This window comes from Camarhynchus parvulus, chromosome 1A (assembly GCF_901933205.1).
Source record: "Camarhynchus parvulus chromosome 1A, STF_HiC, whole genome shotgun sequence".
Lineage (NCBI taxonomy): Eukaryota > Metazoa > Chordata > Aves > Passeriformes > Thraupidae > Camarhynchus > Camarhynchus parvulus.
The window spans coordinates 67,363,948-67,380,566 of record NC_044586.1 but is presented as its reverse complement, the minus strand read 5'-3'; the positions used below and the strand labels follow the sequence as shown (position 1 = coordinate 67,380,566).

General features: G+C 50.6%; 1 protein-coding gene across 3 annotated transcripts in view; it reads left to right on the top strand.

Moving 5' to 3' along the window:
• The window catches only part of PODXL (podocalyxin like), a 46,752-nt gene extending 31,293 nt beyond the window's left edge, over nt 1-15,459 (top strand). Inside the window, exons 3-9 of one of the 3 annotated variants that reach the window (XM_030960938.1) lie at nt 1,704-1,870; nt 2,363-2,428; nt 8,094-8,250; nt 9,024-9,085; nt 9,181-9,345; nt 10,652-10,708; nt 11,914-15,459. In XM_030960938.1, coding sequence (XP_030816798.1) covers nt 1,704-1,870; nt 2,363-2,428; nt 8,094-8,250; nt 9,024-9,085; nt 9,181-9,345; nt 10,652-10,708; nt 11,914-12,105 — 866 coding nt within the window. In that variant the 3' untranslated portion in view covers nt 12,106-15,459. Of the gene's footprint in view, nt 1-1,703; nt 1,871-2,362; nt 2,429-8,093; nt 8,251-9,023; nt 9,086-9,180; nt 9,346-10,651; nt 10,709-11,910 lie in introns of all 3 variants that reach the window. The other 2 variants (XM_030960940.1, XM_030960939.1) reach the window with 2 other exon arrangements.
• The last annotated feature ends 1,160 nt before the right edge of the window (nt 15,460-16,619 follow it).

Here is a 16,619-nt window from a genome sequence, read left to right as displayed (position 1 = left end):
TGTGAGGGCTCCATGGAGCCTTCCAGACTTGGCTGGGATTGTGGACTCAGCTCACATCTGGCTCTGAATAAAAGCTGTGATCACACTGGAGCCCTTCATTATCTTCCCCTGGAAAATGCTCTTCTTGACCCAATTTCCAGTTACCTGGAATACAGAAGCCACTCAAAAAACCATCTCCATCCCCCTCAGCCTCTCAGCTGTTGGCATCACTGAATGGGCCAAGGTTTTATTGCAAGGCCGTCTTCACTGGCTTCCCCCAAGTCATGTTTTCATGTGTGGACAGGAATGAGGTGAAAATATCCATGAAGGATGTTTCATTTTCCTTTCTTTCCCCTCCTGCTCCACAGGACTGTTCTCCACTGAAGGATCATATATAAAATTATGTTAATTCAAATTGGGCCTCAAGCATTAAGCCTGAAGAGGTCTAAAAACTTCTTTATATTTAATAAATAGCTGGCAGAATTCATGAGAAACAGATGGCTTTGGAATTAATTCTCTCCTGGAGCCTTCAGAATGTGTCTGGGAGAGAAATATCCCTCATCTTTTCTGTGGAAGAGGTAGGAGTCCCGAGAGCAGACAGGCTGTGAACATCCTGTGGCATTTTAATTCTCTTTGTCACCACTTAAGGATCAATTAGTAAGCCAGGGATGAAGATCCATGTCTTCAAAGGGATCTGGGGAGGCAGGAGGCTGCTGTGCTCCTTGCCCTGCTCCCAGTGCACAAACAATTCTAAGATGATACAGAGCTTAACCAAGTCCTCAGAGGTGACCTCAGGTATCAGAGACACCTGCATGGGGTTGGCAGATTTGGGACTTGTGCCCTCCTGGCTGTCTCCTGTAGAACCAGGCACTATTTCTGAGCTTGTCATCCCAGAATTTTTCCATGGAGGTGCAGTCAGCAGAGGTTATGGCATCACATCCCCTCCCAACCGTGGCAGATCCCGGGTAGCCAGGTCTGCGTCTGTTGAGGAAATCTCCATGGAAGACACCCCAGATAAAATGAAAGGAAGGTCACCCCACACTTCTCAGTGACTACCCAGCTACACAGCCACCTGTGACCGTGTTCACAGGGGTCTTGGGGTGAGGGAAGAGACGAGGATCTGACTCCATGTTTCAGAAGGCTAAATTATTATTTTATAATATATATTACATTAAAACTACACTAAAAGAATAGAAGGAAAGGTTTCATCTCAGAAGGCTAGCTAAGCTAAGAACAGAAAAGAATGAATCAACAAAGGTCTGTGGCTTGGACAGAGAGAGAGCCAGCTCTGCTGTGATTGGCCATTAATTCCAAACATCTACACGAGACCAATCAAAGATGCACCTGTTGCATTCCACAGCAGCAGATAACCATTGTTTACATTTTGTTTCTGAGGCCTCTCAGTTTCTCAGAAGGAAAAAAAATCTCAAGGAAAGGATTTTCATAAAAAGATGTCTGCGACAGTCATCCAATGGCCTTTGGTTCCTCTCTGACGAGTTTCAGCAGCAGAAAATCAAATCAGTAATCAGATTCTTTCCATATCAAAGTTCAGTCAAAAAAATACATAAAATTAAAGAAAGAATCTAAAGCCTCTCCAGCAGAATGAGCTTCATGGCAGAACTAGAGATGAAAAGTGATTTTGAGGTGATCCCTAACAGGGCTGTGCCAGCTGCATCCTCTATACTGTGTCAGTGTCTGTCTGCTTGTTTTTTTGGTGCATGCAGGGGAGCCAGACCAGAGCACCCAGGACGCTGGACCTGCATCAGCCAAACCCAGCAGTGCCTCCCAGAGCCCTGCCAGTGCCCAGCCTCCAGCCCCGGGGGACCAGCCAGACCAGGCACAGAGCTGCACTTCTGGCCACCCACAACCCAACATTTCTTCCTCAAATGAGGTAACAGCACCAAATGGGAAGGCGGGCACCTCTCGGGGGGGTTAATTCAGCTCCATCCCACGTGCACGTGGAGTCTGCGGCTCTTCTCGCTGTTCCTGTGTCACAGAGAGTGAAAATCTGCCAGCAAAGCAATTCCAGGTTGTAGAATCCCAGAACTGTTTGGGGTGGAAAGGCCCTTTAGAGGTCATTTACTCCCATGCCTTTCTCCTGGTGCTTTCCAGAGAAGAGACAATGAGGATGGAGGTGAAGGGGAGCATGTCCAGGGGAGGGGTCTGGAGGACCAGGAGCAGCTGAGGAAGCTGGGAGGGCTCAGCCTGGGGAAAAGGAGGCTCAGGGGGATCCTTCTGGCTCTCTACAACTCCCAGAAGAGTGCAGCCAGGACGGGGTCAGGCTCTTTTCCCAGGAAACAAATGATGGGCTGTTGGATTAGTGACCAACTATCCTTCCAACCTTTGTCCACCACTTAGAGCTGCTTTTCTTCTGCCTTTCCAGCTCATCTGTAAAGAACAGGTGCAACATACCAGGCCCACCATCCACCTGAAAGAACCCAGAACCTGTGTAAGTATCACCTTTTTGACTTCCATGGAGAATTAGCAGCTGTTGGAGGTTCAGATTCTAACCTGTGGTGCTCTGAGGATGTGAGAACATGCTCAGAAATGAGGGAATTTCATCAAAGGTGCCACAAATGTAAAATGGTGAACGCAAACCCATGTTCAGCAGTGTCATCAGTGGGGGATGTGGCAGGAGGGCAAGAGGCCAGTGTTGTGTTCTCCAAGTAGAAGGACCAGCTGAGCCCACCCAGGTCTTACAGAAGAACAAATGGAAAATGTTAAAGGGTGAATCTTTCCCTATGCTAGCAGGAAAGCTTTTTGCCTAAGGTGAGGGGCTGAAATTTTGTCCCAAAATGCAAGAAAAAAATTGAGGTGTTCCTCTACAGTTATTGTGCACTTGTGAGATCTTGTACCTCACACTGGGCTAGGGGGGCATCCAACTGTGGAGCAGCTGGGAGGCAGAGGAGCCTGGAGTTTGGGACTCACTGTGCTCCTCAATGCCCTCGTAGAATCCTTAAATGAGAGGGGGTAAAACTCCATTTCACTGGTTTCAGACCCTTTACAAGACCAGGGAGCAGTGAAATGTGATAGGAAGGCTGGGGCCAGGCAAGCCCAAGTCAGGACCACACACCAAGACCCTTTCTGGTGGGTGGGCACTGTCTGCTGGTGTTCCTGAGGGATATCCAGAATGGTTCTGGGGGAAACTGTGAGCTCCCTGCAATAGGGAAGATGCACTGTACTGATAAGTTCCAAATAGGAAGAAGTTTAAAGTTGGTGATAAAGAGGAAGAGAAACCAGTAAATGGCTGGGGAGGTCCTCACAGAGTGACCTGACACTGGTGAGGTCCTGACAGTGTGGGTAGGGCTCAGGGATGGGGCTTGGCATGATAATGCTCTGGTTTCTGGCAGTGTAAGCAGTGGAAAATTGGCACTTCAGGGACCTTCTCACAGCCTGTGCCATGGGCAGGGACACCTTCCACCAGATCAGGTTGCTCCAAGCTCTGTCCAGCTTGGCCTTGGACACTTCCAGGGATGGGGCAGCCTCAGCTTCTCTGGACAACCTGCTCCAGTGTCTCACCATCCTCACAGTAAAGAATTTCTTCCTAATATCTAATCTAAATCTCTCCTCTTTTAATTTAAAACTGCACCCCTTTGTCCTGTCACTCCTAAGTGAATCACAGAATCAGCCAAGTTGGAAGGGACTCCAAATGAAACCACACAGTGTTCACAAAACCCCTCCAGACACATTGTGAATGCAACTCCTGAGCACAGCAGCTCTTGAAATTCCCTGTGCCTGGGTGGTGGCCCTGCCTGGCAGCCCTGCACAGGGCTTGGACCTCCCAGCACCATCCACTGTGCTCCTGGAGGAGGAAAAGCACCTGCCTGCTGTCTGTTGTCACCTTCCTGCTCTGGGTGTAAATGCTCCTTGCCCACACACCTGCAGTAGTGGTGATGCTGCTCTGAATGCTGAGGATGATTCCAAGGAGGGGCCTTATTTCCATGAAGCCCCAGCAGGATGGTCTCTCCTGAGACCGTCCCTTTCCCCATGTAATGTCTGGACACAGCTGCAGGTTCAAGCTGGAAAATCTTCTCATCAAATTTTGTACTGAATGTATAAAAATATTCAGTCAGATTGACAAAATCCAATTTTGGAGCCTAAAGGGACTTAGGACCAGGCTGGTGTTTAAAGCTTCCCCCCTCCTTCTGGGCACAGTGATGTTCCAGAGCTGCTCTCCTTCCCATGGAGTTGTGCTGGGAGATTTTTGGAAGCAGGCATGGTGAGGCTGGGAAGCACCAGCGAGCTGAGGGATGGGCAGAAACCACATCTTGGCATCACAGCCTGCTCCAGGGCCATGGAGCATTGGAGCTGGAGAGCCAGGGAGTCTCCCACCCTGCTTCCCTTTGATTCTTCTGGGTGTAATAACGAGCCAGGGCATTGTTACCACAAAATGCCAATTACACCCCAAAACAGCCACAGAAAGGCTGCAGGGCTGTATCCTCCCATCCCATCACCCTCCTTGGCTGCCCAAGCACCTCCCCCTCAGCTTGCCCTTAACTTTCCACTCGTATTCCTGAAAATCGCAGCCCATTTTGTGCCTCCCAAGCCCAGCAGATAACAGAGAAATGGCACTATCTGGTTTCCCTGCTTTGTAGGCCTGGTAAACACGTCTGTAGCCAAATCCTGACAGCAAAGTGAAAAAATCCTCTGTGTTTCACAGCCCGTGGGAAAACAGGAAAGTGTGTGCTGTAAGAAGTGTTCCAGAAACAGCTCCAACCCTGCTCCAGGAACAAGCCAGAGTCGGGGTGGCACTGTACTAAAAATTCAGATCCAGCAAGAAGCCAGGGCTGTGTGGGGGGACCAGTGGTGGGGGACACATCTGGATCACACAGGGCAGGGGAGAGGACAGTTCAGAGCCACCCACCCCATTCACAGCTGGGCTGGTGGGGCCGCACCAGTGATGGGGGGACCCAAGCAAACAGTTGGGACTGAGCCCAGGAATTGCAGACCTTTTACCCCACCACATCTCACTTTCTCCAGAAAACAAGGAACTCAAATTAGAAATCCTTAAAAAAAACCCCAAATATACAGCTGGTACCACTTTGTGGACTGTAGGTGTTTCACAGGCTGCTTGGGTCCCTGCATCCTTCCTCTTCAGGTGATGCTTTGAACCAATGCTGAGCAGGTTGGTCCATATTCCCCCACCTTCTCCTTCTCCTTCTCCTTCTCCTTCTCCTTCTCCTTCTCCTTCTCCTTCTCCTTCTCCTTCTCCTTCTCCTTCTCCTTCTCCTTCTTTCTCCTTCTTTCTCCTTCTCCCTCCTTTGATTACAGCAGGATCTTAATGAGTTTTTTAGTAAGGCTTATTAGCTCAATACTTTACATTCTAGAGGATGACTTCTTCCAAGGTGTGGCTTACAAATTCATTTTCAGTTGGGTTTCTCCTGCTTTGGAAGGGATGGATGGAAGATGGATGGATGGATGGATGGATGGATGGATGGATGGATGGATGGATGGATGGATGGATGGATGGATGGATGGATAGATGGATGCTCTGCTCGTCATCCCAATCCCCAAATGAGTTAGGTGAAGCAAGAAGTGATGATGACAGAGGTGGTTGGTGTAGCCTGGAGAAAGAAATAACCAGAATTCTGCAAAGAATAAAACAAAATGCAGATCATCACTAGTGAGAGGTATCTTTAGGTAGTCACCAACTGCAAATAGAATCTTTAATAAGTTGTGTCATCCCATTGTGGTTTTGTTAATATTAGTTAGAGTAAGTTTGTGGTGTGTGGTTCAGCCACACAACCCCGTGTCCATCTCCCAGGTGTTCCTCCTCCATCGTGTCCCCCACCTGGGCACAGATGTGTCCGAGGAGCTGAGTCAGTGGATGAGCTGGGGAGCACCAGAACCTGCAAAAACCACAGCAGGACCACTGGAGCCCACTGGAATTGCTGTGTGACACCCACTGGTGCAGGGATGACACAGGACAGTCCCTGGAGCAGGCGGAGGGACTCCCTGACCGAGCAGGGTCGTGGTCCCCCCTCAGCCCGTGCAGCTGGCGGGGCTGGTTTGTTGACTCAAGTGCTGTTACCTCATTCGGGGATGTTGGTTTTAGGTCCCTGCCAGTGTGGGAACCAGATCCGAGCTGCTCGGCAGCGCTGTCAACTGCGGCCAAGGAATGCGAGCGGCGGAGGGGGAGCTGCCAGGGGCATCCCTGCCGGCCCAGCCGCCTCACCCTGCCCCTTTCCAGCCCTGCAAAGGGCCAATCCCTCCAGTTCACCCTCCGAAGGGCTTCAGGCACTGCTTACCAGCTGCCACTGAAGTGATCTCGGAGAGGTTTTAGCCTCGCATCCCATTTCCCTCCCTACCCAAAAAAAAGGTCTTTTCCCTCCCTATGGGATGGTGGGGGAAGAAACAGGTTATTGAGGGCTGGGGGAAAGCAGAGCTGCGGCAAAACCAGGGGAAGGAGGATGCAGGGAGGCAGCAGAGGCTTTTCCTTCCTCTGCCAAGCAGAAAGTGCTGCACAGACAGGGACTGGTAAATCTCAGGACATTCCAAGCGTAGGAGCACAACCCAGCGTCCAGACGTGATAAAACCACCGAGCTACAGCCCCCTCCTCCCTGTCCTGCTGGGAACCAGCTTCGCAGGGAATGCTGCCCTCGGGCTGGGGCAGATTTCCCATCCAGCTCTTTTCCCAGGGATGGCACAACCCCACGGAGGGGCCCGGGGAGGTTGTCCCGGTGCAAAGCGAAAGGACAGGCAAGGGACAGTGGCTGTTCCCAGGGACAGCTGCGGCCTCCCGATGCTGAGCTCTGTACCCGGGGCCAGCCTTCCGCCCCAGCAAGTGCATCCTGTCTCCACTGCCGCTTCCCAAATATTTAGATAAGATGGGGGTTGATTAGGTGCGTCCCTGGGCCCGGCAGCTTCCATCCCTGCCGTGCAGCAAGTGGGGTGCTGCCAGCCACCAGTGGGGTTGGGATGAGAAGGTTTGGGGTGATGGTGCAGGCAGGAGCAGAGCCTTTCCCAGACAGACACCTCATTTCAGCACTTTTACACACAAGATCACCTGCACACAAAAGACTTGTGCATGCAGGAGCTGTAAATACAGCACCTCTCACACAGGACCTGTGAGGGCCAGGTCTGTGCACAGAATCATGGAATGATTTAGGCTGGAAAAGCTTGCTAAGATCTTCAAGCTCAACCATTAACCCAGCACTGCCAAAACCACCCCTAACCCGTGTCCCCAAGTGCCACATCCACACCTCAGGATCTGTGCAGGCAGGAGGGTGAGCACTTTAGTGAACTCCCAGATGCTACAAAGAGTCGAGCAAAAAAGCTCAGGAACACCCCAGAGGGAGCATGGGCTCCATCTGCCCCTCTCCCATCTCTCCAGGGATGCTTTGGGTTGTCCAGAGAAGCTGTGGTTTCCCATCCCTGGATGTGTTGAAGGTCAAGTTGGAGGATCTTAGAGCAATCTGGTCTATGGAAGGTGTCCCTGCCCATGGCAGGGAGTGGAACTGGACGATGTTTTGGGTCCCTTCTGACCCAAACCACTCCGTGATTCATTCTGTGATTCCATCCAAAAGCAAGACACACTCTCTTGCTCTTCCCTGCAGAGCTGTGGGGAAGTTTTAGGCAGGACAGGGAGCTGTGTTGGTGGGGATAGAGGCTAGAAAGGCTGGAGATGGCTGTGGGGGAACTGTGGGGCTGCACAGGCCTGCCCTGCTCCCGCTGTGGCCCCCTGGCCTCCCCAGCCCCCCCGCCCCGCTTCCCTCAGGGACCTGCTATTCCTGGAACACTGAAAGCTGTGGCTCACAGATAAGGCTGGTGCAGGGCCCCGCTGAGGAACGGCAGCCAAGAGCTCGGCTCCTTGTAAAGAAACTCCTTTTAAACTTTTCCTGTTCCCCGGGAGGGCCGGCAGCAGCCGGGCAGTGCACAGGGAGGAGGGAAGATCACAGAATCCATTTGGTTGGAAAAGATCTCTGAGATCACCTACGGGTCCCACCTATGACCCAAACCACCTTGTCCACCAAACCATGGCATGGAGGGGCACATCCAGTGTTAAAGGGGTCATTCTATAAGGATGGGACATCCTGCACCCCTGGCGATGGGGCGGGGTGATCCTGGGCAGTGCCTGGGTGGGGGAGCAGTGCTGACCCTCGTTGTCACCGCAGGATGAGTGGATGGCTGCCAGCAAGAACAACTCCTTCTATGAGAGCTTCTGCTCCACGGCCCAGCAGGCGTTTGATGCCAGCAGGGACTGGTGCACGGTGGTGCTGACGTCCTGCGAGAGACCCTCCCGCCACTGGGCCGTGCGGGTGGTCCTGCACTGTGAGTATGATCCCATCACTGGCACTGGGGACCCCTTGCTGGAGGCCCGGCAGAGCCCACAGGTCTAATAGAGCTTGGCCCAAGGGCTCTGTTCTGCCCCACCCCGGTGGTTTGGGAGAGGAAGGATCCCAGAAATGAGCTTGGCGCCCCTAGGAATGCACCAGATCCCTCTGCCATGTTGAGTCATGTCCAGTCCATGTTCCTCAGTCTCCAGGAGGAAGAATTCTTCCCAGGTGGTTAAAACTGGGTGCCCAGTTTAAATCTTTCCCCAAAGACCACAGAGAGGAGGTTCTTGCCCATGTCAGCTCAGCCTGGGTGTGCTCAAACATTGCTTTAGGATCAGGGTGCCTGGGAGATGGAGACATCCTGCTGCCCGAGCAGGAGGGGGAGGAAGGCCTGAGCTCCATCTGCTCTTACTCATCGTCAGAGCAGGAGTTGGGTGGGTGATCCAAACTCCACATCCAACCTCAGGGAAAGCACTCAGACACTGGGGACTAATCCTTGAGGAGCCAGGTACAGCCCGTCATTGGGCTTACTTGTAAATCATTCACTGGAGATAGATGGTGGGGCCTGGAGGCTCTGGGGCTGTCCCCCTTCCACAAGAGATTCTGGCTCCTGGTCTGGCTCTGAAGCACCTACAAGGGTTGGCTTCATCCCCACACATCTTCATCCCCCTCCTCCAGAAACTGGGTCACCCCTCTGACGAGGGGATGGTGGCAGAGACTGTCCCCTGTCCACACCTTGTGCTCACTGAAGCCTTTTTCTTCCCCCAGTTCCCCTGGACTCTGGAGAAGTCCTCGTGCAGCTGATGGAGAAGAAGGACAGGTTAGAGGAGGTAAGTGGGTCCCTGGTCATGGCACAGCTGCCCCAGGGATGTTCCCCAATGGTGGGTGGGTGGCACAGGAGCCTGACCTGTCCCTTCTGCGGCAGCTCGGCATCATCAACGTCACCTCTGACAAAATGGTGGAGGACATGACCATCAAGGACGAGTTCAGCACACCCCTGATCATCACCATCATCACCCTGGCCGGGTCCCTGCTGCTCGTCGCGGCCATCTACGGCTGCCACCAGCGCCTCTCCCAAAAGAAGGACCAGGTAAGGTGGCAGGAGGGTGGGACAGGTGTGCCAACACCTTTTCCATCCCTGAAGCACCTTCAGGAGATGAGCATCATCAGTGTTGCTGTCTCTGCTGGTGGAGACCTGGTTTGCCCAGTGGGCACCACCCTGGGTTGTAATTTTGACAAGAAAGGCTTTCTCAATCCAAAACCCCATTCCAAAAACAAGCTGCAGCCCTCAAAAATTTTTCTTGAAATACTTTTACAAGTAGTGGAGCTGGGGTGGGTGCCAGGGAGCCCCAGGCTGTGTGCAGAGAAGAAGGAGGGTGTCAGCAGGAGGGGCATCAACACGGCAGGGCTCAGCCTTTGCAAGAGCTGGGCCAGGGCCAAATTTCAGAGCAGCAGCAGCAGGATTTAAGGAAGAACCAACACAGAAAGAGAAAATAATGTGATTTTTATCTCGGGAAGCAATCCTAGATGATTTTAGTGTAGTATCCACCTGCAAGGACTGGCCATTCCCACACCCTGGGGCACTGAGATTTGCACTGGTCCCAGCTGCTGTTCCTGAGGACTTAGCTCTAGGGCAGACAGAAACAGATAATTATGAAATCAGATTATGCAATCAGGGTAAATCACCCTCCTGATGGAGAAGCAAACCTACTTCACTCCTACTTCAAATTGCTTTCCCCTGGACCAGCTCGTCCTTTCTCAGCGATCCCAACCTCTGAACCACAGGAAAACATGGGATAAAGCTTTAAATATTTACAGTGCAAGGTAGGTGAACACAGGAGGGAGGGAAGAGCAAATTAATGCCCCTGTCAGACTTGTTTGTATTTACCAGGCTTGATTTTTTGTGAAGAAATAGGGGAAGAGGCAAGACCTCAATAAATATTTGACCTGCACTGTGGTCCTCTTGGAGCTTCCAGGTTTTCATCATCCCTTGCATGAAATCTCCCTGGTTGGCATGAAAAACGTCCCACCAGGGACAGACAGCAGCATAACACACCCCATGTTGTTCAGAAAACAGGTAGAAATAGGGAACACGTGTCCCTAAAATAAGCTGGTGCAGAGGAATAGGTACCAGTCCAACTTGGATGTTCCAGAGGTAAATTCCCACCAGGCAAAGGGTAAAATAGCAAAACCAAAGCAAGAGATGCTATTTCCAAAAATCAAACACATTCCTCCTTCCTGCCTTTGTTTTTGGGTGGTTTCTTTTGTTCTCTTTCTGTTTCGTTTCCAAAAATGACTTGAAAGTTTTTTTTTTTTTTCTATTTTATTTTTTTTTTCTCTCCAACCCTCCTCGCCCTCCACCTCCCTCCCTGTTGTTTTATCTTGGAAATACCCAGAACATCCACCCTGATGTCCCCGGGTTTGATGATGGACATGTGGCCCTGATCTTTAATGTGAGTTCCAACACAGGGATCGGAGGGGCGGGCGCCGCATCTGTAACACCCCCAGCTCTCACCTCCGGCGCTTGGTAGGGCCCAGGAGCTTTTAACAGGACTAAAGCCCAGCTTTACAGCCCCTTTCCTCTTGCTGCATGGCTGGAAGGTGCCTTGCCATGGTGGGAGACCAGCAATCCCACAGGGAAGCAGCCCTTGGGAGAGCCCAGGTGTGTCCTCTGCTTTTTGAGCATCCCCACCCTGCCACAGGGGAGTGACACAGGGGACTCCCAGCAGCGCCTTTGCAGCCCTTCTGCCAGCACCAAGCCCTGCAATTTTGCTTCTCCATCCCTCTCCTTCTCCATGGATTCCCTCCCACGCCTGTCTCCTGACATTTATAGGAGCACTGTAATAGAGCAAGCTGTGAATCCAGGCAGATTTTAGCAGGGCTCCCCAAAAAGAGCTCAGCAAGGACTGCAGCTCCCCACTGAATCCTTCCAGGGAAGGATGGGGATGAAGGACCCACCAAGAGCCCTGTGCTTCCCAAAAAATGGCTGAGCAAGGACTGCAGTTCCCCACTGAATCTCTCTAGGGAAGGATGGGGATGCAGAAGCCCAAGTGAATTCAAAATTAGGATGGGCTGGGGTTCTGCCAAGGGATGAAGGGCTGAGCTGGAGCCTGAAGCACATCACACCAAAGGACCAGGGTGATAAAATGTCTGATTCCATCTTTCCCCGCCTGGTTTCCACTGAGAGTTCTACAATGAGGAAGGATAATGCTCAAGATCTGGCAGATGGGAGCTGCCCCTGAATAAAGGAGAAGAATCATAAAGCAACTAGAAAAGGGACAGGGGTGAATAGAAAGGGGATGGGAAGAGCAGATTTGAGGTAGGGAGGCAGGAGTTGGGATGCAGTGTTGCTCAACCTCTTCCCAAGGTCCTGGATGGAACAAACTGAAGCTGGCAGCTGCTCCTGGAGGTTTTCCACATGTGTCTGGCTGCTCTTTCCTCCTTCCCATCATCAGCAGAGTCTTCCTCTTGCCAGCTCCATGCTATCCCCTCGCTGCCCCCTGCCTCAACCTCACCATAAAAGTCTCTATATGTAGCTATGTAAATCTATATGGGGCAGCTGTCACAGCTGGCTGGCAGCTGACAGCCCTGAGGTGACACTTGCAGCATGGCCAAGGTGTTGTTCAGTGGGGTTTATGGCTTTCTTTCCTCATAGCAGCGCCTGACCGAGGAGATGCAGACCATGGAGAATGGCTACCATGACAACCCCACGCTGGAGGTGATGGAGACCTCCTCTGAAATGCAGGAGAAGAAGGTGAACCTCAACGGTGAGCTGGGGGACAGCTGGATCGTTCCTCTGGACACCCTCATGAAGGAGGACCTGGAGGAAGAGGAGGACACGCATTTATAGGATGCAGAACTTGATCAAGAGAAAAACAACCACCCCCCACCAAAAAAAACCCCACAAACCCTACACACACACACACAGAGCTCCAAAATAAGGCAAAATTCCCCCCAAAAGCAGAAAATCTCTTAATGAATTAATTGTGGCCCCTTGTGCCACCACATGGGGTGCAGGATGGAAGAGAAAAGGACGTGAGAAGACACCTCTGGGGCACAACAACACAAGCCACTTTGGTGGCCACATCTGGCCAAGGATCCTCCAACTCCCACCCCCGTCCCACGCCAGACCTGACCAGCCATGGGCAAACAGGGTGGCTCTGCTCCTGAAGAGCTGCTGGTGTCTCCTCCAAGCATGTCCCCTCCCATCCCACATCTGACCATGCCAGCCACATCCTCCAGCTACTGAATGACTCAAAAATCAAGAGAAATAAAATAAATAGGACGAGAGATGGAGTGCATCTGACAGCAAAGCAGCACCTGGCAGTTACAGCTCGACAAATCCTCTGGCCCACGCTGTTTAGTCATCACCCTGCCCTCCCTGACACCCAGGTAGTGAATGAAAAAAGCTGGAACAGCCTGTTCCTTTTTAATCCAGTTTCCAGCCTCTCCCCAGAGCTGAAACGCACATGAGCCCCTCGTTGTGCCACAGGCAAATGGATGCATCCTGACCCAGTGGGATGGCAGGGATGCAGCAGTGCCAAGTGATGATCAGCCCCCGTGCCAAGGGCTGAGGAACAGATCCTGCACCCACGTGCAGACCAAGAGAGCTGCAGCAGCTTCTTGTTTTGAAAGGATGAGATGGAGTGAGAGGAAAAGGAGATATTCCTTGAGGTTATCCCTCTTTAGGAAGGGTGTGGTGAGCAAGAGGGATGCCTGGTCTCTAGCCCAGGTGTGATGTTGGGGGTTTTGTGGTGCAGGAGCCCAGCTCTGGTGCTGCATTTCCCTCTGGAAGGATCACTTGCCTTCCAGGAATTACAAGCAGCATCTCACAGTCCTCATCCATCCTCCACGAGACTGTGGGACACAGGCACCACGATGGTTTGTGATTTTTGAGGGCACATTTTCCTGCATGAGCAGCAGAAGAGGTAGAAGAGCAGCAGAACGTGAGCCAGGAAGCTCAGTGGCATTCAGGTGGCCTTGGTGTTTCACACCCTCAAGGTTTAAAAGCTCAGCCTCAAGCTCTTCTTCACAAGCCACTAAAATATCAGAGACCTGCAAAGCAACTTCCAGCTCAGCAGCAAAGCTGGGGCTGAGCTTTGTCCTGCAGCCCTTGGTCTGTCACCCAGGTCTCCCTGTGCTGAAGCCTTTCGAGGGGAGAAGAAAAACATGGCTGGACTGAGGCCATTTCTGGATTTTGATTCCCCACCACAGCTCTAAAAGGTTGGGGAGAGTTTCATGTCTTTGCTCTGGTGAAGCAGCTCAGTGCTGGCAGAGGCAGGGATCATCCTCCAGCTGGGGTCCATCCTCCAGTACACGAGGACCAGAAGGTGACTGGGCTGAGTCCCTCTCCCAGAGTGAGGATGGTGCTTGTCCCAAACCCTCTGCAAGCCAGAGGAGCTGCAGATCAGAGCGATGCCCAAACACAGCCCTGCTCCTCTGCTTGCCATAAACCAAGGCACAATGGGGACATTTCCTCTGGGCTCTGCCACCAAGTCAACCCGCCTGGGATCTGCTCCCACGGCTGCCCTGAATGAGGGGAAAAGCAGAGCCAAGCAATGGGAAGCCTGGAGAAACCCTGGTGGGGTTGGGAGTACTCAGGAAGGAGGGGATTGGGGTGTTTTGCTCAGCCCCAGGACAGACAGGCACTGGCAGAAGATACAAGTGGCTCTTCCCCCTTCTGTCCTGCACTGAAGGGCAGAGTCTGAAGTGTTCAAACCTTTCTATTTTTGTATGTAAATATTCCTGCTATTCATTAGCAATGTATTCCGCACATTTCACTTACCTGTGCACTGCACTACGGGGAAGTAATTTTGGAGGGGAGGGGAAATAACAAATAAATTAAAAAAAAAAATTAAAATCTTAAAAATAAAAAAAAAAAAAAAAAAAAGCTAAAGGCCAGCCTGGTAGGAGATAAAAATTTGACATGAAGCAGAAAAACACCTCTTGCCCAGGTAACTTTGTGCCACAGCTTTGTCCCTGTTCTGGCAGCATCAAGTTCAGCTCTTTAACACAGCCACGAGTCTCAGAGAATGGACCTCAGCATCCACAACTGCTCCTGTGAGCAATGTGGCCTCCCAGCTGCCCTGACAGACAAGCAGCAGGTCCATTCCTCACATTTCTGTCCTTCCCAGAAAACAAACACGGGGCAGCAGCAATGCTGTGGCCACCAGGGCTGAGTTGCCATGAGGACACCCCTGGATGGCATCTCCAGGCTTTGGCATGTGCCTAAAGATTCCCCCTTCCCAGCAAAGAGATGCCAAAGTGCTTTAATGACTCAGGTCCAAAGACTTTCCAAGAGAATCCTACAGAGGCTTGAGATCAAGTAACTTTAAATCTTCCCGAGCAGAGACCAGTGAGGATATTAACTGCTCAGCAAGTGCTTATAGTGATTTATATTTGAATAGGAATTGTACATTTATTTATTTTTCCAGACACCATATTTTTAAACCACTAATATTTTATAGTAGATTTTCCTTCCCCTATTTAAAAGAACTATTTCCACAGGAAAAGAAAATAGTACTTTTGTTTTTTTAGTGTTGAGAACATTCTTTTTTTGGGAAAAAAAAAATCAAGTAGGAAATGCAGCAATGAGCATCTTTGGCCTTAACCCTTCCCTTTGTAGACTGTAGCCATAATTGTTAGACCAAAAATAATAAATAAAAAATAAGATTTACCGAGGCATTTCCTTCCTCCCTGCCCCTCCTCCCTTCCCTGTGCTTCTCTTCTCTGCCCCAAACCAGCTTTAACATCCCACACATTGTACCAAGAGATTCCTGCTCTTACCTTTCGGCGAGAGCTTTACAAGCAGCTCAGATGTCCTTGCAAGAGACTTTTCTATTTTCAGATTCAAGAGGAAGCGTGTAAATACTTTAGGAGCATTTTATCTCCCGCTCACAGTGCCGTGACCCAGCTGATGAGGTTGATACTGTGACTGCTGCCTACACAAGACACACAGAAGTCATAATCCATGAGGGACTGGTGAAGGAAAACCTAATTCCCCAGGTGGTTACCTGTTGAACCTTGCACATATAGTAGAGCTCTTACATCCTGTGTGTAGCAGCACCTCTCACGGGGACAGGAGTCTGATTTACACTGGAATTTACTGAGGAACTGGATTGTAAGAGATTATTCTTGCATTTTCCTACAAATATATTTTGAGAGCATCATGTATTTCTGTCAATAAACATTCTTATGTAAAAGATTCGTGTCTCTGGATGAGTGAGGAGGGGTGGGCAGGTCAGAGGACAAGTTCCAGGGCCACAACTTCCTGCTCTGGAGAGGCTCCATGGGAAAACACTGGAACAACTGGAACAAAACCAACCCAGACCTTCAAGGTAGCCAGCCATGGAAAAGTCTGTATTTTTCCTGTGCAGAAGGAAGTATTATAGTGGTGGAAAACCTATTAAATGTAAAAATCAGGGGACTCAGAGGGGTCGGAAGCTGAGGTGATGTGAGGGCACCCCCACCATAGCCTGAGCACTTGTTTGAGCTCTTGGTGCCTTCAGGCTGTCAGAGGGAAAAGCAACTCACTTTATTTCTGCATTTCACCCCTATTTCTCCATTTCAGCCTTATCTATTTCTGCATTTCAGCCTTATTTATTTCTGCATTTCATCCGAACTCACTCTGGTGTGCAGCCCCTCCTCAGGTCAGGCTGTGGAGGAGGGAATCAAACCTCACACATAAAGCAGGAGAGGCATCACCCAAGGGCAGCAGAGGAACAGCAGCAGCACAGGCAGTTCAGCAACTCCACTGGCCTTCAAGCACCCAAAATAAAACATTTTGCTCCAGGTTAAGTTTCTGCTTATGTAAAGGGGAAAAAAAAAAGTAATTTATTGAAGTCAGATATTAGAAGTCAGTGTTTGCCGCAGCCGATGTTCTAACTCTGTGCTCCTCCCCAGAAAAAGTTCCTGTGAATGTGTGGAATATGTGCTGGATTTATGGGATACTGACTGAGCTCATCAGTGAGGTCAGACAACAGGGCCAGATGTAATATGCCACTAGTTTCACAATTTCTCTACCACTAAAAGACATTCACAGGCATTTTTCCACTCTCTGAAGCGATGTGAGAACAAACAGATCTTAAATCAACACCCTTGCTAGCATATACATTTTTATTAAGAAAAAAATGAACAAAATACATTCTCTCCTTATGTACATTACATACAACATAACTACATTTGTGGATATTCCTCGTGTCACTCATTCATTTATGTACAGCATGGGGCTCACACACCAACCCAGAAATCATCAAAGATGATTTATGCCAAGGAAGAAAATTAACACTCCAGGCTGAACAAAGATCATCCATAAAGAAAAGGGTGGGAAGGGGAATCACCAGAGTCCAGGGAAGATGCCTGTAA